This window comes from Cajanus cajan, chromosome 6, assembly GCF_000230855.2.
Source record: "Cajanus cajan strain Asha chromosome 6, NIPB_CcT2T_4, whole genome shotgun sequence".
NCBI classification, from domain to species: Eukaryota; Viridiplantae; Streptophyta; class Magnoliopsida; order Fabales; family Fabaceae; genus Cajanus; species Cajanus cajan.
This window is the reverse complement of record NC_138522.1, coordinates 53,688,795-53,714,566: the sequence shown is the minus strand read 5'-3', so window position 1 is coordinate 53,714,566 and position 25,772 is coordinate 53,688,795. Positions and strand designations below refer to the sequence as shown.

At 31.2% G+C, this 25,772-nt stretch overlaps 2 protein-coding genes and 1 long non-coding RNA gene across 7 annotated transcripts; 2 read left to right on the top strand and 1 right to left on the bottom strand.

The window, feature by feature from the left end:
* Positions 1-366: 366 nt before the first annotated feature.
* Positions 367-11,866, top strand: UPL7 (ubiquitin-protein ligase 7). 5 transcript variants are annotated; one of them, XR_014434884.1, is made up of 16 exons: positions 367-525; positions 630-752; positions 1,929-2,169; positions 2,420-3,009; positions 4,127-5,092; positions 5,181-5,515; positions 6,113-6,391; positions 6,499-6,751; positions 7,984-8,154; positions 8,250-8,342; positions 8,663-8,770; positions 9,829-9,945; positions 10,394-10,483; positions 10,878-10,971; positions 11,396-11,489; positions 11,579-11,866. XR_014434884.1 is itself a non-coding variant. In XM_083077639.1 (15 exons), the coding sequence occupies exons 1-14, from the start codon at positions 502-504 to the stop codon at positions 10,959-10,961; spliced, it is 3,474 nt and encodes a 1,157-aa protein (XP_082933765.1). In that variant the 5' UTR covers positions 367-501; the 3' UTR covers positions 10,962-10,971; positions 11,396-11,866. The 5 variants fall into 5 exon arrangements, 3 of the variants coding, with proteins under 3 accessions (XP_082933765.1, XP_082933764.1, XP_082933766.1); XR_014434883.1 differs by having other exon boundaries at positions 10,878-11,489; XM_083077639.1 differs by having other exon boundaries at positions 11,396-11,866.
* Positions 11,867-13,691: 1,825 nt separating this feature from the next.
* Positions 13,692-14,694, bottom strand: LOC145959149 (uncharacterized). The gene is made up of 2 exons (XR_014434885.1): positions 14,212-14,694; positions 13,692-14,031 (listed from the first exon to the last, which is right to left on the bottom strand). It is a non-coding gene; the product is annotated as an uncharacterized LOC145959149 (long non-coding RNA).
* A 950-nt stretch (positions 14,695-15,644) lies between these two features.
* LOC109797810 (CHUP1-like protein) lies at positions 15,645-18,444 on the top strand. The gene is made up of 2 exons (XM_020357949.3): positions 15,645-16,658; positions 17,637-18,444. The coding sequence occupies exons 1-2, from the start codon at positions 15,849-15,851 to the stop codon at positions 18,096-18,098; spliced, it is 1,272 nt and encodes a 423-aa protein (XP_020213538.1). The 5' UTR covers positions 15,645-15,848; the 3' UTR covers positions 18,099-18,444.
* Positions 18,445-25,772: the final 7,328 nt, after the last annotated feature.

The window sequence follows — 25,772 nt, the reverse complement described above, 5'->3', positions numbered from 1 at the left end:
AAAACTCTTATTAGATTTGTTGTTAATATTATAACGAATTAGTTTGTCAAAGTATATAAATTTAATTATTTTAATGTTATATACGATGCACCTTGAATATAAAATTTAAATTTATTTAAAGACACATTTTGATTATATTTAACAATTTAAGTTTATTTTGTAAACATTAATTTTATCGAGTTTTAAAACAAAGGAAGCTTGTCTCATAGGGGAAATTCATTATAACTATGTAAGCCTTGTAAGGTACACGCTACGAAGTAAAAGAGAAGGGACGGACAGATGGAGGCATGGGAAATTTGACCAATAATAATGACAATACTTTGTTTTCGATAAAATTAAAAAAATTTACTGGTCAACTTTTATGACGGAAAAACTTAAAACATACTTATTGTTTTTGCACACCGAAAATTAACTTGAAAATAAAGCAAAGAAAAAAAATTTGGGTGCTAGAGAGCGTAGAAAGGGGAAGCAAATGGAATTGAACCTCTTTTGGTGATTTCCATGGACGGAACTCGTAAACAGCAGGTAGGTACTCATTCACTCACTCACTCCTCTTACCTGCAATTCATCAATTATTCAAGTGACTCTGATTTTGATTCTGACAATGGAAGATTGTTGTTAACGTTTAGGTATCGTTGAGAGGAGCAAGTGCGAAGGAGATAACGCGAGACGCTCTTCTTCAAAAGGTCTCGCAGGAAAGAGAACTTCGCAATTACGCAAAAAGAGCTGCTGCTGCTGCTCTCTTCATTCAGGTTCATCGTCTTTGCTTCCGATTTGTCCAATTTTAAAAATTACCATACCACATAGATGCCCGAATATCATCAATTTTAAAAATTATATGGTATTACAAAGTTATAACATATATAAAATTAATCTATCACCGAGCACATAGATCGAGTAATACGAGGTTCTTCCGGTTTAACCAGTTGTTTCAACTTCGATTCCTAGATATGCAACAACTTTATATACTTAGAGAAGAGTTTTGTCGCCTCATGCTGTCACATAGTAGTTCTACTTAGTTTGAGTAAGATTGCCTCCATACCTCTGATTTGTACAAAAAAAATCTAAAATTAATATTAATAGAAGTAGAAATCTTAAATCATGAAGAGAGAATTCGTGTTTTAAAGAAGAGTATGGACCATTGTAGACATAATAAAATGTTAAAATTTATCTCATCTTTATTCTACTCAATTTTATAGTGGAATGTACGAAAAGGTCATTGGTCCGAGTGGTATTGAACTTGGTTCTTTTAAGCAAGGTCTTGAATTTAGTCTTGTGTATAAAAAAAAACGTGGTTGGGAGGACAGATCCTACTAAAGGTGGCCAACTAGGTTTTCCAACAAAGATTAATCATTGGCGAAACTAATGAATACTTCGTATCAATAACATGGTTACTAAAAGATAAATAAATTTTATAGTGGTATGTATAAAAAATTAAAAAAAGAAATACAAGTAGAAATATCGTCAGTGTTCATGCAATGTCCATGCTTTTTAATGAACCTTGTTGCAATTGAAATTGCAGCCTGATGTGATCTTGACATCTTGTGGTCACGAGTTCTGGTTGTGGAAACAGCCTATATGCTCAGGACCATGTGAATGTGTTACCTTTCCCTAGACCCCACAATGGAGTCAGTCTTGTGACCTTCCCTTTTATGTCAGGTTTTGCGTCTTGGAGCTGTCATTGAGTGTCATTTCTCGAATGCTTAGAGAAGCCATTGGTTACAAAGTGAAATGTAATATTGAATGTCCAAGTTTTCTTAGGAGATTTTATTAGTATCTTCATAGTTTTCATTAGTCTTGTGTATAGAAAAAACTGTCCAAGTTAGAAAGTTGGAAACTGCAATTTATTAGTATCTTCATAGTTTTCATTTGCATCTCACATGTTTGTATCAAATGGAGAAATAACACCTCTTTCTTAATGTTAAAAGAGAGTATGGAGGCGCTTCAAGGTCTCAAAGATGGTTTCTCTGCAGCTTCAGCAGGAGTGGGAGATAGTGGTGAATCATTATTCTGGTATGATGACAGCAAATTGGATTTCAAACAATTTGTTGAGACCATTTCTGTTTTTTATCACCCGTATCTCAACTCAGCATCAGAAGGTCCACAGAAAGAGAATAGATTCGATGAAGTTGTGCTTTACAATCCTACTGGAAAGCCTGAAATCTTCTGGTATATCCCCTCATTCAGATGTTCTATTGGATTTCAAGTTCACTTTCCGATTATGCAATTTATTTTATTGTAGTAACATAACGAGATTATACGAAATTATGAATGCCAAGATACTTTTTGTTGCTCTCTGTTTTTCTCAGTTTTGAGAGTTTAAAGGAGCTGCCCCCTCACCCTCACCCTTTTTATTTCCCTTTTGTTAACAAACCTACTTAATACATTACTAATGGATCTTTTTTTGGTCTTTGGTTAGATACAAAGCAGAACTTTTGCTTTCTGGCAACGGGTACAACTGAAGAAAGAAGAACATGGAAATACCAGGCACAACAGCTGACTTCTCTTAGTTTTTTCATTCTTTCAGAGTTTAGTGAATGCAATTCAGGGGCTCAAGATATTACTATTGTTACATCCCTAGCTATGCGAGTTCTTGTAATGTTAACTGATCTGAAAGGATGGAAAGGCATTACAGATGACAACCACATAGATGCAGATTTAGCAGTCAAAGATTTAATTCAGTTCATGGGGGATAATAAAAGTGGTTGTTATGTGTCTATTTCCAGATATATTAGTGCATTGGATAATTATTCTTCTCAGTCAAGGAGTATCACCCAGGCAGATGAATTTTTTTTCATTACTGCAAGTGCAATAACTTTAGCTATGCGGCCATTTTATCTGACAAACTATGATGTAGAAGTGCCTGGTATGCTGGATGTCAACCATGCTGTTAAGCAGTATCTTGTTTATCTGCTGACTATACCTTGTCTAGTGCAACGTCTCCCACCTGTTCTTCTACCTGCTTTAAAGCACAAATCTATTTTGTTTCCATGCTTCCAGACTTTATTGGTAAGCATCATTAATGTAGAACATCTCGCCTGCAAAATTATTAGCCTGCTCTTTTATTTAATGACAACTTGGTCTCCTATATTGTTTTTTATTCTGTTCGAATTTTTGACTATTTTTATTCAGTTGATGATTGTGCATGCACATTCAGCTTCTCTACGCATATATAATTTGTTTGATGTTGTAGTTGTAAGTTTGCTAAATCAAAGATGGTTCTTTTTTGCTTAATAGCTAATTTTTATATTTTATAGTATCTACCATTTAGAGTATATTTGGAGAAACTGTGAAAATTAGATTATTTTAATAATCATTTATCATCATAATGAAATTTGTTTGGGCAAGTTTGTTGAGTAGTGATTTTAAGATGTTTAATTTCGTTTAGATACAAAAAAAAAAAAAAAGAGTTTTATGTAGTAAATCAATTTAAAAGGGAAAAAAAAACTGTTCATAAAAGCAACTTATTTATAAAAAAACTTAAAAATAATCACAAGCTTTAAATTTTCAGCTTCATAAAAACAACTTATTATTATTTTTTTTTTATAAAAAAACTTAACAAATTGAAGTTGTTGTTCCAAAATAGTTTTTTCCCCCTTTAAGAAAACAGCTTAAATGAGAGATTATAACCTTTCTCAAACACACAATTAGTATTGGAATCATGACAATGCAAATGGTTGTTCTGCTATTTCTATTTATTAATGTACTATCTAATTATTTTTCACCATTTATATGTAGGAATATAATCATATATAGATAAAGTACTTCTAAACTGGAAAAATTCTTAATATATTTTTCTGTAAAATAAAAAATAATGGTTCAAAGGTGAATTTTCACCCTTAGTTATCGAATATGTTCTCATTTTTTTGTGTGCATAATTGTATTATTTTATATTATTGATGGTAAAGGAAAACCTCTCTCTGATATATTGAGATGCTGCTTTCCTGTGACAGATGAAATTAAAAATAATGAGCCTTAATTGAATTTTTAGAATTTGAAGTTTAATCTTTAATATGCCTTCTATTAAGCTTTCACCTGTCAAGTCAATAAGATCATATAATTTCATAGATTATGATTTATGATTCAAACATATCAGAACTGATCAAACTCCGACAGGCAATGCCAGATTTTGAAAGAGAAAGTTTTGATGGAGATGTCAGAGTTCATCAAATCAGAGAATATTGTCTCTTTCAAGGCTATTCCACCAGTTGGTTGGGCCCTCACTAACATTATATGCCTAGCAACGGGGAATGAGAATGAATCTTTCAATCAAGGTTTAGACTATGCATTGTATGTCAGTGTTGTTATTACTCTAGCAGAGGCCCTACTGGCTTGTCTCAATAATATTGGATGGATCAGAAAGAAAAGCAAAGCCCTAAAAACTGATGTTGATAGTTCAACACGGCCAGTTGATACAGTAATGCATGAGGGTGAAGCAACCAATGAATCCTTAATAATGTCATACATGGATCAATTTAGGCCTGTTTGTCAGCAGTGGCATCTCAAAAATCTTTTGGAATCAATAGATAGAAATGCCACTAATGAGGCTGAGACTGTGCTCTCAAATAGCCTAGAATGTTTAGGGAAGCTAGAATTGTGTGATGTTGCACTTTTTTATTCTAACTTACTTGGAATATTTTCAGCCTTGAGTCCAATTCGTGGGTCATTATCAGTTCTCAACATGCTATCATTCACTCCTGGATTTCTTGTGAGATTGTGGGATGTACTAGAGGATTCTTTTTTTTCTGGAGACAAATATAATTCTGATAATAACACAAGTGAAAACAGCAAACATAAAGCCTTTGGGAAGATGCAAAAACACATCAGTAAAGACGGGGCTAATAAGTGGGTGAATGTACTTCATAAATTTACAGGTAAGTCACAAGCAGCAACAGATTGCACCGATTCTGTTGGAAGTCACTCTGAGCCTAGTAGGTTGAATGAGGATTCATCAGATGTATGGGACATAGAACCTATGAGGCATGGCCCACAAGGCATTCCAAAGAATATGTTTGCTATGCTTCATCTTTTCTGTGCGACCTATTCTCACCTGCTTTTAGTTCTTGATGACATAGAGTTCTATGAGAAACAGGTAACTGCCTGGTTTTCCCTTGTCCCTGTCCTTTTTTCTGTTAATTCACATTTGCAAAATCTAATTTTTCAGCATATAACCTTGTTAGGTTCCATTCAAAATAGAGCAGCAAAGAAGAATTGCGTCAATGCTAAATACCCTGGTTTACAATGGCTTGTCCCATGTTAGTGGTCATCATAATAGGCCTCTCATGGATTGTGCTGTCAGATGCTTACATTTACTATATGAAAGGGATTGCAGACACGTATTTTGTCCTCCTGCTTTGTGGCTTTCTCCTGCTAAAAAGAGCCGACCACCAATTGCAGTTGCTGCCAGAACTCATGAAGTTTTAGCAGCCAACCTGAGATCTGATGATTCATCAGCTTCACTGAGTGTAGGTTCTGTTGTCACCATCGTCCCTCATGTTTTCCCTTTTGAGGAGAGGTAACTACTATCTCCTTGACCATTAAGAGTACTCTTGCTTTTTGTGATATATGTATTATGTAATCATGTTGTTCTGTACTTTATATCTGTATGACATTTCAGCTGTCACATTCAGTTGATACTTTAGAAGGATAAGATATAAATAAAATAAAGCTAATGACCAGGTTGCAGCCAGCATGGCTTGATTTATTAAGTTTTCTTATGTGAGTATAAAGTACAGGTTACAAAGAAAGGTTAATCTTAATTTGGTTGTCTGGTCACACACACACACACCGATATATATATATATATATATATATATATATATATATATATATATTGTTCCTTTTACTGTTGGCTGATCAATTATTATAAGCTAAGCATTAGGGTTTTGTCAATGAGAATAAACTATAAAAAGAGAACTTTTGTCAACGAGAGTACTGATCAATGTGATTGAATTGGATTTTCTTTTCTCTTGACAAAAGTAGTGATTGAGTTTAGATGGGATATTTGATTGCGACCAGTCATCAAAATCATTTTCATTTGTTATTTTGTTTTGAATGTAACCCATGATAGATTATAGAAAGTACTCAATCAGATATTTTACCACTGAAATAGAGTTGAGATGTTTCGGGAATTCATCAAGATGGATAAAGCATCCCGAAAAATGGCTGGTGAAATTTCTGAACCTGGTTCACGAGCCATTGAGATAGTAGTACGCCGGGGTCATATTGTTGAAGATGGATTTCGGCAATTAAATTCCCTTGGATCAAGGTTGAAGTCATCCATCCATGTATCATTTGTCAGTGAATGCGGCCTTCTTGAGGCTGGCCTGGACTATGGTGGATTATCTAAAGAGTTTCTGACTGACTTATCTAAAGCAGCATTTTCTCCTGAGTAAGTTTGACAAGCTATTGTGTACTTGTTTGCTTTTATTTCATGGTTATTGCCTATTTCGAGAGTGAATTTATAAACCTATTAACTGGCACTTTTTCTTGTCTTAGATATGGGCTCTTTTCCCAAACCTCAACTTCAGACAGGCTTCTAATTCCAACTGCATCTGCCAGATATTTGGAGAATGGTATTCAAATGATCGAGTTTCTTGGAAGAGTAGTGGGTAAAGCTCTTTATGAAGGAATATTACTCGATTACTCTTTCTCCCATGTTTTTGTACAAAAGCTACTGGGACGATATAGCTTTCTTGGTGAATTATCGACACTTGATCCAGAGCTATACAGGAATCTTATGTATGTCAAGGTAAACCAAAAAATGCCACACATTATTTTATATAAGGATCCATGTTTTCTGAAATCTGAATTTTGATTTGGTTTAAGGCGGGCTTGACACCTAAGTTTTTCCTCCTTCTGTAGACAAGCCTGGTTCATTTGCAATCCTGCTAAAGCATAAATAGTATTGTATATGAACATTGCTTAAAGAGTCCATGTCTTGCTGGCTAGGTGTAGTAGCTGGATGTTATATAACTATAATAAAAGTATTATTCATGACAAATTGACAATCTTAAACTTGATTATGTTTGAGTTTGACTTGAGTGTATACTGTGTATTCATGTTCTGGCATTTTACCATTCTACTGGAAGGTTCACATCATGGTTATCAAAATCGTGATTGCGCTCAGAAACCTGTATGAGTATACATTTCTATTCCACTGACATGAGCTAACTCAATTGCAGAATTGTTTTTGGGTGTGCTCGTGCTAACTCGAGCAAAATTGGATAGAATCATGTAGGATTGTGAGTTCAATATTGATTGGGAAATTCTGTTTTGGCTAAAATAAATTGCCCCCAAAATGACATCATGCATTACGTTTTAGTCCCATTTTGATTCACAACAACACAGAGCCCTCACTCTCTTCTATTCCACTGTGATTTCGTCATCCCTTCTCTGCAGTGCTTCTTGTCTCTTCTCCGTTGTGCTTCTCATCTCTTCTTTGTTGCTTCTTGAGTATGATATTTTGCTTGCTCAGTCTGCTGCTTCTCATCTCCTCCGTTGTTCTCCGCTGTTGGCAAGACCCATCAGCATTCAAGGTCTGTTAACCCTTTTTTCTCTCTAATCACCTGACCAGTTCGCAAGATCCCTATTTTGCTTTAACAATCCATTTTTTTTGCTGAACAATCAAAATTCAAAACGCAGACACTGACCCATGACCCACTGTTTCATTCTCTATTTTAGTCAAAATGTTATTTGTTACTATTTGTTTACATTTATAATTTGTTAATTGATTGTTTGTCTTTTTGATATTAGTAACTGATTTGGTATAGTTTGATCTTATTAAGTAGTAATATACTACTAAGCTTTGCTACTTTATTGTTGAAATGTTGAGTTATTATGATATTTATAAGTATTTTAATATATATTTTTATATTAAGTAAGTAAACTCTTATGAGTTTACGAGTCGATTTTAGGGAACCTCCATGAGTTTACGTAAACTATTGAGTTTAACAACCTTGGTTCACATACCAATTCATGCAGAACTATGACGGTGATGTCAAGGAGCTCTGTCTTGATTTCACAGTTACTGAAGAATCATTGGGGAAAAGGTATGTGGTTGAACTTAAGTCTGGTGGCAAAGATATTTCTGTGACAAATGAGAACAAGATGCAGTACATACATGCAATGGCAGACTACAAACTTAATCAACAGGTTTTACCATCATTTATGTAATGTAATGCTGGTTATTCACTTTTGTATCCCCTGTTGTGTCATGGGTATATATATGTGACATGTTGCAATTGCAGATATTGCCCTTTTCAAATGCCTTTTATAGAGGGTTAACTGATCTTATATCTCCATCCTGGTTGAAGTTATTCAATGCTAGTGAATTTAATCAGGTATCTTCTTTTTCTTAGTGTATTGAAAAGGTTTTGTTTGCGAGTCTACTGTTTCCTCTTCTCTATTGCACAAAGGAAAGTAGAACATTATTGTGACAGAATTCTACATTTACTATTTTCTTCTGTGTCAGTTTTGAAGTAGTTTTTAATTTGTGTAAAGGAAAATGTCATAATAAAAGAAAAATCTTTATTAGTCTCCAAATCACGATACATTTGTTTATTCACCAACTACAGCCAATGTGCAGTGATTCATACTGTGAAGAAAGAGTGTTAATGAGTTCATTTTGCCTGCAAGATATCTTACATATACTACAATGCAGTTGCTTTCAGGTGGCAATTATGATATTGACATTGATGATTTGAAAAATAACACTCGATACACTGGTGGTTATAATGAGGGAAGCCGGACAATCAAGATATTTTGGGAGGTATTGGCATCTCGATATTACTCACATGCATAAAATGAGGAAGGATCAAGTTATTCTAAGAGTAACATTAAAAGAGTTACTCTTCATCTCCACCCATTATTTTCTTTTAATCTAACAGCCAAAGATAGGTTGCTCGTTAGAATCGTTAAATTGAGAGAAAATAAAGGGTGAGGATGAAAAGTAACTCTTTTTTAAAGTTACTCTTTGAATAACTTGATCCCTCCTCCCTTTCTCTCTCTCTCTCTCTCTCTCTCTCTCCATATATATGGCAAATTTTGCATATTTGATTTTTTCTTTCCTGCTGATTTTGCTTGTAGGAAGAATTAATGACTTGATGTAAAAAGTTATGTTCTTTATTATATTATCTTCAATACATTTGCATAAGCTGGACTTAACTAGGTAATAATTCCATTCCACTGATGACACTGTCAAAATAATTGAGGGACTTTAGGGCACTAACTTTTCCTTCCAGAAGAGGGTAGAACCACTGAAAACTTAACAGAAACAGATAATTTCATTTTCGTTTCAAACCAAACAATCAAATTTTTGTTCTAGAAACTAAATTGACAGATACATACAATAGCTATGTAGATTCCTATTTGAGTAAAAGCACTTGATGGGTTGACAAGAGTCCAAGTTATTTCTTTATGGAGGAATGCTAAGTTGCTAACAAGTAACAACACTCTTTCTAACATTCTCTTTATTCTCACATCTCATTTAACGAGTCTTTCTCTTGAGTTAGTGGCAGGGACCATCAAAATTTGTGATTTCCAATAAAAATTCTAGTCAATAATAGAGATAATATTAGAAAGAGTGTTAGAGAAAATGCCACTAGCATTCTTCTTACTTTGTATTTTCTGTAGTTTGAGATTGGTGGTTTATAGTTGAAGTAAATCCTCCATAGTTAAAGTATACATGTTGATTACTGAATAATGTGACATTTGACCATTATTTTCAGCCTCATGAATTATAATGAAGAGTTTATGCATGTTACTTTGTGCAGATGCCAATTTTAAGACATCTATATTCATTTTGTGCTTTCTGACAATTGTGTACAGGTAATTAAAGGCTTTGAACCTAAAGAACGCTGTATGCTTCTTAAATTTGTCACCAGTTGTTCTCGTGCTCCATTACTTGGGTTCAAATACTTGCAGCCACCTTTTGCCATCCACAAGGTATGTTCTTGATCTTTTATGTTCGATGGGAATTCAAAATTATTTATACCAACTCCTCTTTGTTCCCATTCTGCTTTTCTTTAAAGATTATGGCATGGTTTGTAATTTTTCTGTTACTCAAGCAGTGTATGTTAAGCACAACAGTAGAGTAGGAAGCAAAACATCCTGAACTCTTCTAATCAGTTATCTGAAATAACTTGTTGCCATAGATGGGACTTATGCACGAAGCAGTTTTTCTTTCATTAGATATTATTTGCTTTAATTGCTTGCTGAGTCGAAAGCCTTACCAGCCTTTGTTTTCTAGGAGTTCTGCTTTTCTCTCTCTCGTTTGCAACATCGTCATCCAGTTATGTGCTGGATGAATCCCTAAAAATAGTGCATCTTTTAATGAAATAATAAAATGTCTTGATTCCATTGATTAGCACTTATTGTCTATTTGTTTACGCAGGTTGCATGTGATGTTCCTCTTTGGGCAACAATTGGAGGACAAGATGTAGATCGGCTTCCATCAGCTTCAACCTGCTACAATACTCTTAAGGTACTAATGATAGAGTAATAGGGGAACACGTCCTTAACCAAACACGTAGGAGTCATTTAGCATGATAGGTTCCTACATTCCCAAGTATTTTTTAAGATCTATGAATAAGGTATTTGGATTTGGTATGAGATACTTAAAAGTGAAGATCCTTATGTTGCTTACTTGTTATGACATATTGAACATGAGGATCTCGAAATTTTCATAATCTTATGCATCAAAATATCATATAAATAGGTTTCTAAGCAATAAGTAGGGACTTTTGGATGTCCACTAACTAGCCATGTCTATTTAGTGATTTGAGTCATTGGAGACAAAATTGTTGGCATTTTTAGGCAATCTCTAGTTATACTCCTGAATTATTTACACTTTTATTTTCCACCTCTCATAATTACAGCTACCAACATACAAACGTCCAGGCACTTTGAGAGCCAAGCTTCTATATGCTATCAGTTCAAATGCTGGATTTGAACTTTCTTGACCTGCTTCAGGTGCTCAGTATTTTTATGTTGTATAATATAATGAAGTGGTGCCAATTTCTGTTGCACCTACTTTGATAAATCATGCTCAGCAAGATTAGGCATGTTTCTGTGCTTCTGTTCACTTGTCATGTACATGCTAGTCTTTTTGGTTGTGCTCTTTTAAGTGTTGATGATATCAATAAAGTTTTTATGTCTTAATTTTATTCAATCAAAGAGCCATTGGAAGCAAGGAGTCCAGGAGGTAATATTGGTGTTAAACAAGTTTCTGAAGGGACTTGCATTTCATTTTAAATGGCAATTTAAAAACAAGCCAAATGAGTGAGGATTGTTTTTAGAATAACGTTTGGATTTCGGATTTCCAGTTCAAGTTTGTGTATGTATCTGAGTCTGAATGGCGCAGGTGGTCTAGCTAATCTCATGCAATCTTTTGCAGTTTAATTCACATTCAAGGAATTTGAGAGTTGTCTACTTGTTCGTGCGACTTTTTATGTGTCTGTTTTCAGGACATACCATTGTTAGTGGGTCAGGTGATAATATCCCAAAGACCAAGGCTAGTATACATCATTTACCATAATGTTTAGATTACTGACACGGAGTCTATTCTGCAACTTCTCAGATGTGCTATTCAAGTTTTTGTTAAAGAAAATAGCATCCTGATTTTGTCTGGAAGATCTTGGTTGCTTCCAGAGACTAATAATGACTCCAAACAGCTAGTCTGTGCCAATGTTACTCCAATCTACTATTATCCCCGTGGAGGTTATGTTGAATGTTCATATCGGAAATACTGTTATTTTATTGGTTATTTGAAGCAGGTGTAAATGAAAATAATTATCATTATGCAATCAAAATATATAGTTATAAGTTTTCACGCTAGAATTAATATTTAGTGCCGTGGTTTGAATCACTTTGGGAGAAGTGCTCCAAATTTAAACTTATTGTATAATTATTCTGAGTAGAATTGTTTGTGAAGGATGTGGAAGCTAAAAAGAAAAATAGGTATTAGTCTCCAATCTCCAGTCATTCGTTATACGGTAATGGGAAATTTTCCTTTTCGTCATGCTTAGCTGAAATGGTACGACCTTGTGTTGTGTGGTCTTCTTGTGGGGCTCCGGCTCTGGACGTATATTTTGCCTCTTTCGTTTTGACCTTTTTAGGCAGGATTACTTAATATTGTTTGGGATACTGTTGCAGACCTTAAAAATGAGGTTAATCTTGTACAACGTTAAGAAACTTTAGGGGTGTTATTGTCATTTGTTTATAATAAGAACATTATGCTCCCTTCTGCTTTCTTTAATATTCCACACTTCCTTTTTCATACATCTAGTCTTATATTTTGTTTTTGTTGTTATTCATTTGTTATATTTATTTTAAAACTTAAAACTTTAGAATCCCTGGCATGCAATTTGATGCCTTTTTATGTTTAATATAAAAATTCAATCAAGATTTGGATTAAATTATTGATTCTGCAAAAGTATTAATAATATTCTTTCCTTAACAGGTAGGAGTTACAATTCTTGGTACTATGGAATGGGATATGTTTTCAATTTAGAGGTCCAAAATAAAATTTTATTACGTAGTGTAAAACTAATGTTAAATCTTATAACAACGTACTAATGTTGTTTTATTATAAAATTTTACAAGAGACGCCATATATATATTTCTGAGGGTAAGAGATGCCATATTCATTTGGTAAAGATGCATGCCCCAACAAACACGATACTCTAACCAAAAGGCAGCGACATCAGATGAAATGAAATCTTGACCAGTGTCAGCCTACATTCATAATACGAATTACATTGTCGCAGAGTAATTGTTAGAATATCATCTTAGTTAGAACAGTACCTGCAGAATTAGTCTTAATATCTTGTAACAATATGCTGATAAATAATACTCTGATAAAAACACTAATAGGAATTTCTTTTGCCATTTTTCGTCTATTATGATACGCTCTAAAAGAGAGTTACCTCCATTAAAAATATTAATATCAAGAGAAACAGCGGACATCTACAAAAACATGGAAAATTACTTAGAGATTATCATTAAAAAAACGTTTTTATTATTTTATTGATATTTAGGAATTAGGGCCATGTAGGGGTAAATGCAAATTGCTTTCCTCCGCTAGCATCGATAATCGTTAAATTGTAAATAACTTTTCTAATGCTAGAATTAGGCTTTCCTTGATTAGTAACATAATTTTTTAAAGTTCAACATTGTAATGTAGAATAATTTTTTTTAATTTTTTTAAAATTAATATATTCTTTAATAAAAAAATTAAGAACTAATTCCTAATCGTAGAACTTATATAATTTTTTTAAAATAAAAATAAAAATGTTCTCGAATACTTAAACCAAGTAGTCCTATTTTATTATTATTATTTTTTTATTGTTATTATTATTTTATATTCTAACTTTTGTCTGAACTATTTTTGCAAGTCTTTGGTCTAACTTGCTTTTCTTTCTTTTTCTTCTTTTATCTCATCATTTTTAGGATGATGGATATTGCATCAACCTAATTTCAACTAAAAGTTCATTTCTCTTTTTATTTTATTGCATTTTATTTATTTCATCTTTATTCACTTTCTTTTAATGTCTTTTCTTTTTTTATTTAAATGAACAAATGTTAAACAAGATGAAATTTTTTTTCTCACTCTTATTTTCTTTTCTATTTTTAATAGATTATAATCAAAATATGAGTTATATTCTTTATTGATATTGTTTTACATATTTAGATGCAAATCAAAATGTAACATTTTTTTTAATGTTTAGGAAATAAATATAAGAGATAGTAACTAACCTACTCAATAAACTAAGTTCTTACAACATCTAATACTGACAAAGTGTTTAAGAGAAGATGAACAACGCCTTAATACTTCACAAGGTGAGAATGAAGTTGCACCCTATTTTCATATCCAATCAGTGCAAACGTTTGCTTCCTTATAAGCACGAATAAAGTTAACATTTCATGCACGAGATAACAAAGAGTGGATTCTATAAATAAGAGGAGCATATTGATGAATTGGGACAATCTCATTATTTATGAGATGAATAACAAGCTCAGAATCCGATTCATCTACAAGAAAATAATATTCATTAGTCCAGGTTAACTGTAGACCATAAAGAATAACAAATAATTCTATATTTAAATTAAAGGAAAATTCACACGAATCAAAATAACCAGAAAACCATATACCAGAAACATCATGAAACTTAACCTCTAAACCCCAAGCTACCCAATTCCCATGAGACCTACCATCAATATTAAGCTTAATGGTGTTCCCAATAGGAGGTTGCCAACAAACTAAATTTTCTATACATCTCACAATTGGTTTGACCAAAGAATGTGTGATGACCAAATGCATATTTTGAATGCATCAAACAATATACTAAATGAGCCACTTAGATTCATTAAAAGTTACATGATTCCATGACTTCTATAACCACCAACAAATAACTGCAAAAAGAACTCCTTGATAATCCTCAACATGGTGATGCAACCAAGCTCTAAAGTCCATAGTGACTACATCCATGTGAAACATCACACCAACATATTGTCAAATAGAAGTAGATTTCGAACTAATTGACTCTCGATTAAAACCACACCTAGGACAAAACACATTAGTAGAAATGTCTTTGATGCAAATATGGTCTTTTATCCATAAAAATTTTAAAATATTTTAAGGAATAGATCAAGATGTAATTTGAATAAAAAGAAAATCAAGATTTAATGTTTTTTGTTTCGCATATTCGGCACAAATATAGATTGTGTGAAGTGATGCAGAAATTTATGTTGATGCAAAAGAATTTTTGTTTATTTATTGTTATTTTCTATTAAAGATCCCATTAACTAATGCATAAGGCGCAAAAGATTTTTTTTTTTCCTTTTATTTTTACCTTCTTAAATGTAATTATTGTAACGATTTTTTTAAAACGTAAAAATGAAAGTAAAGAAAATGAAGACGAAATATGCTTCTCTAATGTCTTAAATGGGTTTATCCTAAATAAAACATGAAGCTTCTAACTTTAGGGCTTAAGATCTTTTTTATTTAGTGAATGCTTTCAATGTGTGATTCTCTAATTCTAATGGCCTCTAAAGATTTTAATATTTTTTTTAGGAGGATTGACCATGACAATAATAAATAATTAAATATTGAATATTAACAAAATTGGTCTCGTCAATGACAACCATATATATACTTGACTTTTGATTTGTCAATTAAAATTACAACATCAATATTAATGAATTAGATTATTAGACTACGTATTTATAGGACAAAAAATAAGTATTTATGTAGTGTTTGCTCTAGTTTTCTTTTTCTTTTTCTTTTTTAGAAGTTAAATCAAATACCTTTTCAACAAAATCTTTAAAAAAAGAGAGTTTATTCTTAATAAAAAAATAGAAAAGAAGCTTAAAAATAAGTTCACTAGAGTAGCTTTTATAAAGCTTTTGGGTGGCTTATTTCGGAGGTACATTTGAATAGTATGAATATTGTGAAGTGCACTTCTCGAAATTAGTAATTCCCAATGGATTCCACTATATATGCTTAATCTTTGAACATGTGGAAACTATAACATCACACGTATGATTTCCCATAGAAGAAAAGAAGCCCAAAAATTTATTAAACCAGAAAAGAATTAGATTCCAAAGATCACGAACAAGGCTAGTTGACAGCATTTGGTGGCGTAGAAGGCCTCATGGGGAAGTCAAAAAGCTATATCATTGTGCTTCTTCCTCTCAACAAAGAAAAACCAATTCCAATGACACAATGGCACACTATGCAAACCATCTTTCAAACCTTTGCTAGCATAACAAATATCAAGATTTTTTGTGTCTTCCATTGGGTTTTGATCGAAATAAAAGTGTAACAAAATTGCTGAAACTTGCCTTTGATGTTCAAGATGGAAAACACAACATCAAAGCATGAGGTCCTAAAGCCAGTGATCCTCAAAGCTGGTGTTCCTTTGGCTGTGTCTTTCGCTGGTTGCATTTATGCTTGGTTCGTGGCAAAGAAAAGCCTCTCTAAAGCCTCTTCTATATCCAGTTCCCAACATGAGTCTAAATATGAAGAGAGTTGTGATAGTCATAGTCATAGCCTCTCTTCTTGTATGGAAGATGAAGGACATAGTGTTGTTGCTGAAAGCTCTATGATCCATGACACCCCTTGTTTAAAAGAGGAGATTAATGGCTTAAGAAGCAGGATTGAAGGTATGCAAATGAAAGAGTTGGCCTTGAGATTGCAGTTTGATCGTTATTGTGATTTGAAAGAACAAGAAAGTGTGGTTGGGGAGATCAAAAACATGTTGTCACTAGAGACTGCTCGTGTTGACTTATTGGATAGGGAGATTTCATCGATGGAGACACAGAATAGGAGGTTGGAGAGTTTTGTTGTTCAATATCTCAGAGTTGTGGAACAGATTGAGATGTGCAAATCTGAGAATAGAATGCTTCGGAGGAAGTTTGAGAAGTTAGTGAGGAAATCAAAGGCTCAAACTCGCTTGGCACAGGAACAGGCTCTGAAGATCAAAGTGGAAGAGGCAGAAATCTTGAGAAGCCGTGATGATTTGGAAACAAAAATTAATGTGATAGGTAAACTTGAGGAAAAAATGGAAGAGCTGCAAAGGACTTTGGATCAATTGCAGGTTGAGAAGAATGAACTTCTGAAGAAGCTTGACATTGCAGAAAAATCATATGCTTCTAAGGTAAGCAATGGATAAGTACAAAACCAATCATTTGCTGCATGAAATCTAAAAGGTTTATCAGATCAACTATGATAAACAAGAATACCTATAATAGTATTTATGATTTTAATTTTGATATACTTTTAGTGTCAGGTTTAACTTGTATTCAATCATATATTGGCATGTCATAAAAAGGGTTGGACTATGTAAATGCTTTACTCTTTGAGAGTTTAATTTCGGTACACTGTAGTGTACTATCAACCAATTAGAATTCATCCTAAATATGATTTGTAAGAGTAATTATTACAAAAGTTAAATATTTTCATTTATATAACAATCCATGATTGAATGATAGGAAAAAAATAGTGTATTCCAAATTTCCAATTAAATTAAATTTGGAAGGAGAGTTTATTAGCATCCTAATTTTATAGTATTTGTTTGAGGAAATATTTTATGAGAGTTATTTTTTATAAGGTTATATTACACAAACATACTCCACAATGATGAGATATTGTCTGCTTTGGGCCTAAGTCCTCACGGTTTTACTTTTAGTTATTATTCAAAAGGCCTCTCAATCATTGAAGTATGTTTATGCTATATAAATTATTATTTCTTGTCTTATTTTATTGATGTGAGACTTATTTGTATCCCAACAATCCTCCACTCAAACAAGGGACCTAACCTTTCATACAGCGAAATCTGTCTTTATATATCACATTATATGTTATGAGTTATGATAGTTGTTACCATGGTGGCTCTGATACCGCTGTTGGAATTATTTTATAGTATTTGTCTGAATGGATATTTTATGAAAATTATTTTTATAAGGTTATTACACTGGCCTAAGCCTTCACGGTTTTGTTTTTAATCATCACCAAAAAGCCTCTCTTACATCGAAGTATGTTTGTGCTATATAAGTTGTTATTTCTTATCTTATTTCATTGACGTAGGACTTGTTTGTATCGCAACACATTATAATACAAGGTTTTCTAATTGCAGATTGAAGCTGGAGATGTGAGTAGGGAAGAGTACAAACAGCTTCTGGATGAATTGGAGAAGGTCAAGAAGGAACGAGCAGATGAAGCTAAAGAACTCATTTACTTGAGGTGGACCAATGCTTGTTTGAGGCATGATCTAATGAGGCATCATGAACAGAAACAGAATCATGATATAACCCATATAGAATTGGAATTTGGAAGAAGTGATGAAGTTATCCATTATGACTCAGAACATGAATTGCACAATTCCATTTTGGAGGAACATCATAGTGATCCTGCCTTTGATGAGCATCCTAGTGGCCATGATCATAGTGACAGTGCTTGTTCAAAAAGGACAAAGTTGCTTGAAAGGCTAAAGAGGTGGGTGGAAGGCAGTGAAAAAGGGAGAGTTAGGCATTCTGTTTCCAAAGGGTCAGCAGAGGAACATCTAGTTCCTAGAAGGAGGTCTTGCTCTAGTGCTTGAGCCAAATTACTATTCTGTGTTATTGCCACTTGTAAACAACAAACTTCTGAACTTGGCATAGAAGCACATTTGTTGCAATGAAATATAGATCCACCAATATTTGATCTTCAATGAGCTGGTGCATTTAGATTAAATTTAAAGGTATCTGCACATACATATTTATTGGTGTTGTAAATAATTATTAAGCATAGTCTAAGCACCAACTACATATTATATTCAGTTGGAAGTATAATAGACATCAACTAATTGGGAGCTACAAGAAATTTGTAAGTAACTTGTGAGTTGTGACATCATTTGGTTTGACTTTGAGAATTTCAACTTTAAAAGAAGGATGTTTATTATTTAAGATGGTTGAGCACATGTTTGGAATTGGAATTTCGTTGTCATATGAAACTCGTAACAAATAAGCACGTGTTTGTTTTAGATGTTTCTAAACATTGATTTGTTTCCCCTTCTATGGTACGTTGATTTTGGTTTGATACTCTTGATATTCATAAATTATTTTGGATTTCGATTAATGTGTTGAGTAAAAAAAAACTCCTTACTATTTCAACCAATAGCCGTTAGTCTTCTATAAAACATTAGGAGATCAAAACTTGTCTCAAAAGAAATATAAATTTTTGTTTGTGATGACTGCAGTTCAACAAAATAAACGATAAATAATTAAGGATACAAACAAATATATATACTTATATATATACAATTTTTTTTCCTTTTGTGAAAATTATCATATGATTGATGATTCGTCTCTTTCTAAGATTAATTTTAATAGGTTTTTGAAGAGCCGAAAGCTATGGATCCCCGTTAATTTTCTGGCCATGGTAATTGAAACAGTACACGTTTTTTGTGTTCCCTCAGCTCCTCTCTCTCCCTTGTCAATATTGTAGACTAGTGTTTTTGTTCCCTCTTTGTTTAAGTTCCATATGCACTTTGTAGTTTGGAGTTCAATTTAAGAGGTGTATGACTAGTTGGAGGCAGTGATTGTTGATTTATTTATTTTAATGAAAATTTAATTATTTTAATCATACCAAGCTCATTTTTTCTTAGGAACTTCATTAAATATTAATCACTACAAGAGTATAAACTATAATGTGTTAGAAAAATAATTATTTTATATACGTAAATTTTAATCTTATATTATTTATAACCTTATATATATATATGAGGGATCTGTTTACTTTACGAGTAAGTCTATCTAGACTTACTCCGTTCAATAACTCATGTTATCATCAAATTTTAATGATCTAATCGTTGATTTAAAAAAATTTAATATATAGATCAAGTCTGCAAATTTTTAAAAAATTTGAAAATTATTTGATACTTCATTTCATTAATTCAAATTGATGGATAATCATAAAATTATTTTATACATTATTTTGAATCAATGAAACGAAGTATCAAATAATTTTCAAATTTGTTAAAAATTTACAAATTTAATCTATGTATTTAAAACTTTAAATTCAACAATTGGATCGTTGAAATTTAATGTAGAACATGAGTTATTGAATGAACTAAGTCTACTTAGACTTATTTACTCCTAGAGTAAACAGATCCTTCCTCATATATATATATATATGAAAGGAGGAATCTGTTTACTTTAGGAGTAAGTGTACATAGATTTATTCCATTCAATAATTCATCTTCTACATCAAATTTTAACAATCTAATCATTGAATTTAAAATTTTTAATAAATAGATTAAGTTTGCAAGTTTTTAAAAAATTTGAAAATTATTTGATATATTATTTTATTAATTTAAGTCATCGTATAAAATAATTTTATAATTATTTATTTATTTAAATTAATGAAATAAAGTATTAAATGATTTTTAAATTTTTTAAAAATTTATGAACATAATCCATGTATTAAATACTTTAAATTTAATGATTAGATCATTACAATTTATTATAAAATATAAATTATTAAACGAAATAAATTTAGGAAAATTTATTACTGAAATAAACAAATCCCTTCTATATATATATATATATATATATATATATATATATATATATATATATATATATATATATATATATATATATATATATATATATATATATATATATATATATATATATATAACCAGCCTAAGGGTATGGTGGCGCAAATGGATTAGCCCAACCCAAATTAAGTTGTTGTGATACAATACAGAACCTCGCGTCAAGCTTTCGGAAAAAGTAAGAACATTTCATACATAAACTTTAGGGAAAACAAAGAGAAAATTTTGTAAGGTTGTTTTTTATTTGAAATAGAAAGAAAGTGAAAGGGGTTTGTTTCAAATAGAAAGAAAATGATGGGTAAGAAAAGAAAATAAATTGATTGAAACATGAGAATCATAATAAAGGGAGAAAAATGTAAATATGGTTAAAGTAATTTTATATAACAGTGCAAGAGCTATTATATAGGTCATAAACATGAATTTATTTAAATATTCAAATTTACTGCGACTGACTCCACCATTCTAGAAAGCCCATTTATGTTTTTGCACTGGACTCCGGTTAAGATTGTTGAAGGTTAAAGCAATCATTTTTAATTTATAAGTGTATCTTTGGAATAATAACAATAACGATATTAGTGATGGTAACGGTGATAACAATGATAATAATAATAATATTGTAGTGGATGATAATAGATAATGTTGAAAGTTAGTGAAGTTGTTGTACACCACGATAGTGATAATGTTGAATGGTAATGATAAGGATCGAGATAGTATTGGTACAACACTATAATAGTGAGTATTTTTATATTTAGGATAAATAATTACTTCTTAGTTTATTGAGTAACAAAAAATGAATTTTTATTTTTTTCTTCTATCTTCTTTGTCATATTCCTTGACCCTTGTGTAAGTCAAGCATATGACAAATATATTTCTTCTATTCATTATCATGATTTTTAGGGAATCAATCAAACCTTAAAAGTGTTAAAAACTTTAATGTACTCCACTCAATAGGTTGGTTGATTAATCTGGTGCAAAAGTTGGGGTGAGGCATTGAACTATATGATATCTTACTCTATTTTTGTGTGTGAACTTTTTTAAACCCCTCATAAACATATATTAAACACAGTTTATAAATTTATCACAATAGTTAAGTTTATGAGTTCAGCAATAACACATAATTTTACATTATTATGTAATCACAATCTACATAAATGATAAGTTTGTTATGATTTTTGATTGGTTCTTTATGTAAAAAAATTTACATTGATAGTAGATCACTATTAAACCCTAAATTTATACATATAATATAGTAATTTTTTTATACTACTTTTTAGTTTGCACTAAAGATACACTAAAAAAATTGATATATAGTGATACATACTATAATAATATAATACTTGTTATTATAAATTATTTTTACTTATATTATATATATAACATATGTTGGTATATTGTTAAAAAATGTAAGTATAAATTATAATGACAAATAATATATATTATTTAATCTCATTTAAAATTAACACTAAATTTATATATAATTATATATTAAATAAATTTATGTCTATATATATTATATTTATATTAACACTTTTTTATATATATACGCATGTAACATTTTTTGTTGAGATATTGTTTATTGGATAGTTGAAAACTAACTTGTTGGAGCGCAGAGATCGTAAGAGTATTTATAACTCTTCCAAAGTTTTCTCCCTACGTATCAATCAGGAATCGAAATGCTGACAATACTATGGTTTTGTTTCTATTGCTTTCCTTTACTTGTATCATTTCCAAGTTGTGATAACGCTTTTGCATAAATAAGATTGAAATGATATAGAGATGGCGTTCACAGAGCATAAGACAACTGCCAAAACATAACTAGTCTTGAGTCACTTCATGTGGAATCGCCAGCGGGGAATTGTGGGAAATTGTATGAATGGAAAATTTATAAACTTAGCTCCTATTTTTAGGGTGGATTAAGATGGAAGAAAGATAACAAAAAAAAAAATAGAAAAAGAAATTTATAATTATAATATCAGAAATGATTAAAAAAAAAGTAAAATAAAAGTTATAAGAAAGTGGATTATATGCATGTTTATAAAGACTCAACGAATGAATGCAAGTGTTTATGAATAGCATTCTCACCATCATATTGCTACACCCTAAGGAAAGATGCCCAAATATTAGTCGCTCTGATGATCATTAAGTGATTGCAAATTAATGAGAGAACAAAGAATAAAATATTGGTAACCGGAAAGTTAATCATGAGTGTTTACCATTATTGTTTTTTTTTTTTTTTTTTTTTTTTTTTTTTTTTTTACCATGGTTAATCGGAATCTTGATATATAGTGGTTTTAAACTTTTAAAGCTCCTAAACTAATTAAAAGGGATTTGACTACTAAATTAATTAAGAGGATTTCACTCTTTCAAAATAAAAGAGTTAACTCATAATTATTAATTATAAAATCAACAATAAAAATTTGTAATAAAATTTAAAATTAATTATAATATTAATCCTTAATTTTCTAAGGTACAATCTTCTCACAGATGAGCTAGATTCGATTAAAAGATACGGATTTGCGAAAATGTCATGAAATGAACATCATCGCAAATAAAATACATTAATTAAAGAGAAGATGCGGTAGACAGTGCCAACCAAGAATTTCCCTGGCCACAAATTCCTATAAAAACATTCCTAATTAAATGAACATTGTTTATCACATTATCTTTACTACTACATTTGATTGTTATCATGCATAAAGTCATTCTATATATAAATTGTGTATTCACTGTATTGTAACAAGTGTAATATTAAGTGGAGTGTCTTCAATAAGCTACGCTTATTCAAAAATTTAATATACAAAAATAGCAATTTTGAATAGTGTCTACAAACAAATTACTTAAAAATTTAAAACAATATTAATACAATTTTAGTAGACTTTTGATTAATCTATACATATTTTACTGTTATTTATTTTAATATATTTTAAATTTTTTATTAACTATATTAATACAAGAATTGCTCAAAATAACAATAATTGACTCCATTTGCAAAAGCAATACATACATACATATATATATATATATATATATAAAAGCTAAAAACCTATTTTGGTCCCTTATAATAATTGTTTGTTTCAATTTAGTTCCACTTTTATTTTCGGTTTCAATTTGGTCTCAAACTAATTAATTGGTTTCATTAGGTCTCTAATAAATTAATTCGTTTCAATGTGGGACTTCCGTCTAAATTTCTTTAACGGTGTTAACTGTTGGCCACGTGGATGCCACATAGATGCATAGGTGGATGTCACGTGGATGCCAATTTTTTTGAAAATACTTGGAACCAGAACGGCCTGTTCTGAAACCAGAACGGGCCGTTCTGGATGCACTCTTGGTGTGTTAATTTTGCATCTGAAACGGGCCGTTCCAGATGCAAAATTAACACACCAAAAGTATATCAGAACGGGCCGTTCTGAAACCAAAACGGCCCGTTCTGGATTCAGAACGGCCCGTTCCAAAACTGAGAATAGAATATTATTTATTAATTTTATTAAAAAATATAATAATTTTGAAAAATATTTTTTTATGGTAAAAATTTTAAAATTAATTATTTTTATAAAATACAATTATCTTATAAATAGAGTAATAACTTTTTCTTTTTTTCTTTCTATTTGAATAAATATTTAAGTGTCACTTTATAATTTTTTGTAACTTATTTAAAATTAGAGGAATAAAATGATAAAAATTAATAAGATAAACATAATAAAATTATTAATTTATTTTCTTTTAGTGTCCTCTAAATTTTTACATTCATTTAAAACAAAAATATTTTGTATGTTAATTTGAATTAATTTAACGAAGTATCATATGATTTTTAATTTTTTAAATTTTTTTTATAAATTTGATCTATACATGAAATTTTTTTAATTTAACAATTAAATTCTTAAAAATTTGATATAGAACATTAATTATTAAATAGAATAAATCTATCAAGACTTATTCTTAAAGTAAGTAAATCTTTTCTTCATTAAAAATGAAGATAATTTTACCACAAAATAAAAAAACAATTAAACAATAAAATAAAATATAAAAAAATATTAATATATTTATTATATTAGATATAACAACATAATTAAAATATAATTAATAATATATATTTTATAAAATTATTAATATTTTATATATAAAAAATAGAATGAAAATATTTTTAGTGGGGGCAAGTGCTCTCACTATGATTAACTTAGATCTGTCCCCGCATATGGTTGTGTGGTAAAATGTTAGTTTTGTGTATCCTCTTCCTTTACTTTAGGTTCTACCTCTTCAAGAACATGTTGTTGTTGGGGTACATCGTTAATGACTTCAAGGAAAAATACCATGTCATTTCATCCTTTACTAGTTTCAATTAGGTCCCTAATAAATTAATTAGTTTCAATGTGGGACTTGCGTCCAAATTTCTTTAACGGTGTTGGCCACGTGGATGCCACGTAGATGACACGTGGATGCCAATTTTTTTGAAAATACCTGGAACCAGAACGGCCCGTTCTGAAACCAGAACGGGCTGTTCTGGTTGCACTTTTAGTGTGTTAATTTTGCAACTGGAATGGGTCGTTCCAGATGCAAAATTAACACATCAAAAGTTCAACCAAAACGGCCCGTTCTTGTTTCAGAACGGACCGTTCTGGTTTTAGTTGTTTTCAAAAAAAATTCTCATCCACGTGACATCCACTTATGCATCTACGTGGCATCCACGTGGCGAACAGTTAACTCCGTTTAAATAATTTGGACGGAAGTCCCACATTGAAACCAATTAATTTATTAGGGACCAAGTTGAAACCAATTAATTAGTTTGGGACCAAATTGAAACAAAAAATAAAAGTGAGACTAAATTGAAACAAACAATTATTATAAGGGACCAAAATAGGTTTTTACCCTATATATATATATATCGTTTCTATCTACATTTGTCGTTTTTAATGTGCATGAACGTATATCTGTCGATAGAGTTTCAATAATCCGTGTGGGGAACAAATGCTGGCCAAGAATATTGATTAACTGGATTTATAGGGGACCCATTGCACTTGTGTGTCTTCTAGACCGAAGAGGAAGAGTTCATTCAAAAATATCTAGAACTATTTATAGGAAGCTTATTATATATATTAATTGGCTTTTAGATCGACTTATTTATGAGAGATGCATGTCTAATATAGCAATAATGAATGTGGAAACTCTTCTTATAGTTGTTGGAAGCACTATTACTAGCTGATATTAACGGTGTAATTAATGTGCGTGCGCATGATCCAAGTGTCAGAATGCTACATGGGAGAATATTAATTGGCTCATCACATTACTGATAGTGCAAGAACTATAATGGTCTAGGCGTCTAGCATTTTGGTATATTTTAATCAGTAATTTCTCCACTATGATCATATATGTGTACATGCTGCTTCACTAAATAAAGAAAAACACTGCAAAATTTAGTAAATGCCAAAACCTTTTTTCTCTTTGCACCTTGTAAAGAGAGTATATGTAGCTACAAAAGTTGTTTCCATGATCATACATGAGGTATCAAAACTGGTCCCATAATTCACCACCATTTTTTATGGCATTTGTTCCTTTCTGGTCCAATTATAGACGATTATTAAGTGCCTCCTGCGAGAGAATAAGTCGTGCGATATGGTTTTCACGCTGATGTTGGGATATTACTTGTAAAGACTTCGACATTCAAATGAAAAAACA

Excerpts from the sequence above, each read along its gene's own strand:
- UPL7 (XM_083077639.1), top strand. The coding sequence starts at position 502 with ATGGACGGAACTCGTAAACAGCAG. Across the intron at positions 2,170-2,419 it reads GGAAAGCCTGAAATCTTCTG|ATACAAAGCAGAACTTTTGC; the intron begins GTATATCCCCTC and ends GTCTTTGGTTAG. Across the intron at positions 5,516-6,112 it reads GTTTTCCCTTTTGAGGAGAG|AGTTGAGATGTTTCGGGAAT; the intron begins GTAACTACTATC and ends CCACTGAAATAG.
- LOC109797810 (XM_020357949.3), top strand. The coding sequence starts at position 15,849 with ATGTTCAAGATGGAAAACACAACATCAAAGCATGAGGTCCTAAAGCCA. Across the intron at positions 16,659-17,636 it reads AAAAATCATATGCTTCTAAG|ATTGAAGCTGGAGATGTGAG; the intron begins GTAAGCAATGGA and ends TTCTAATTGCAG.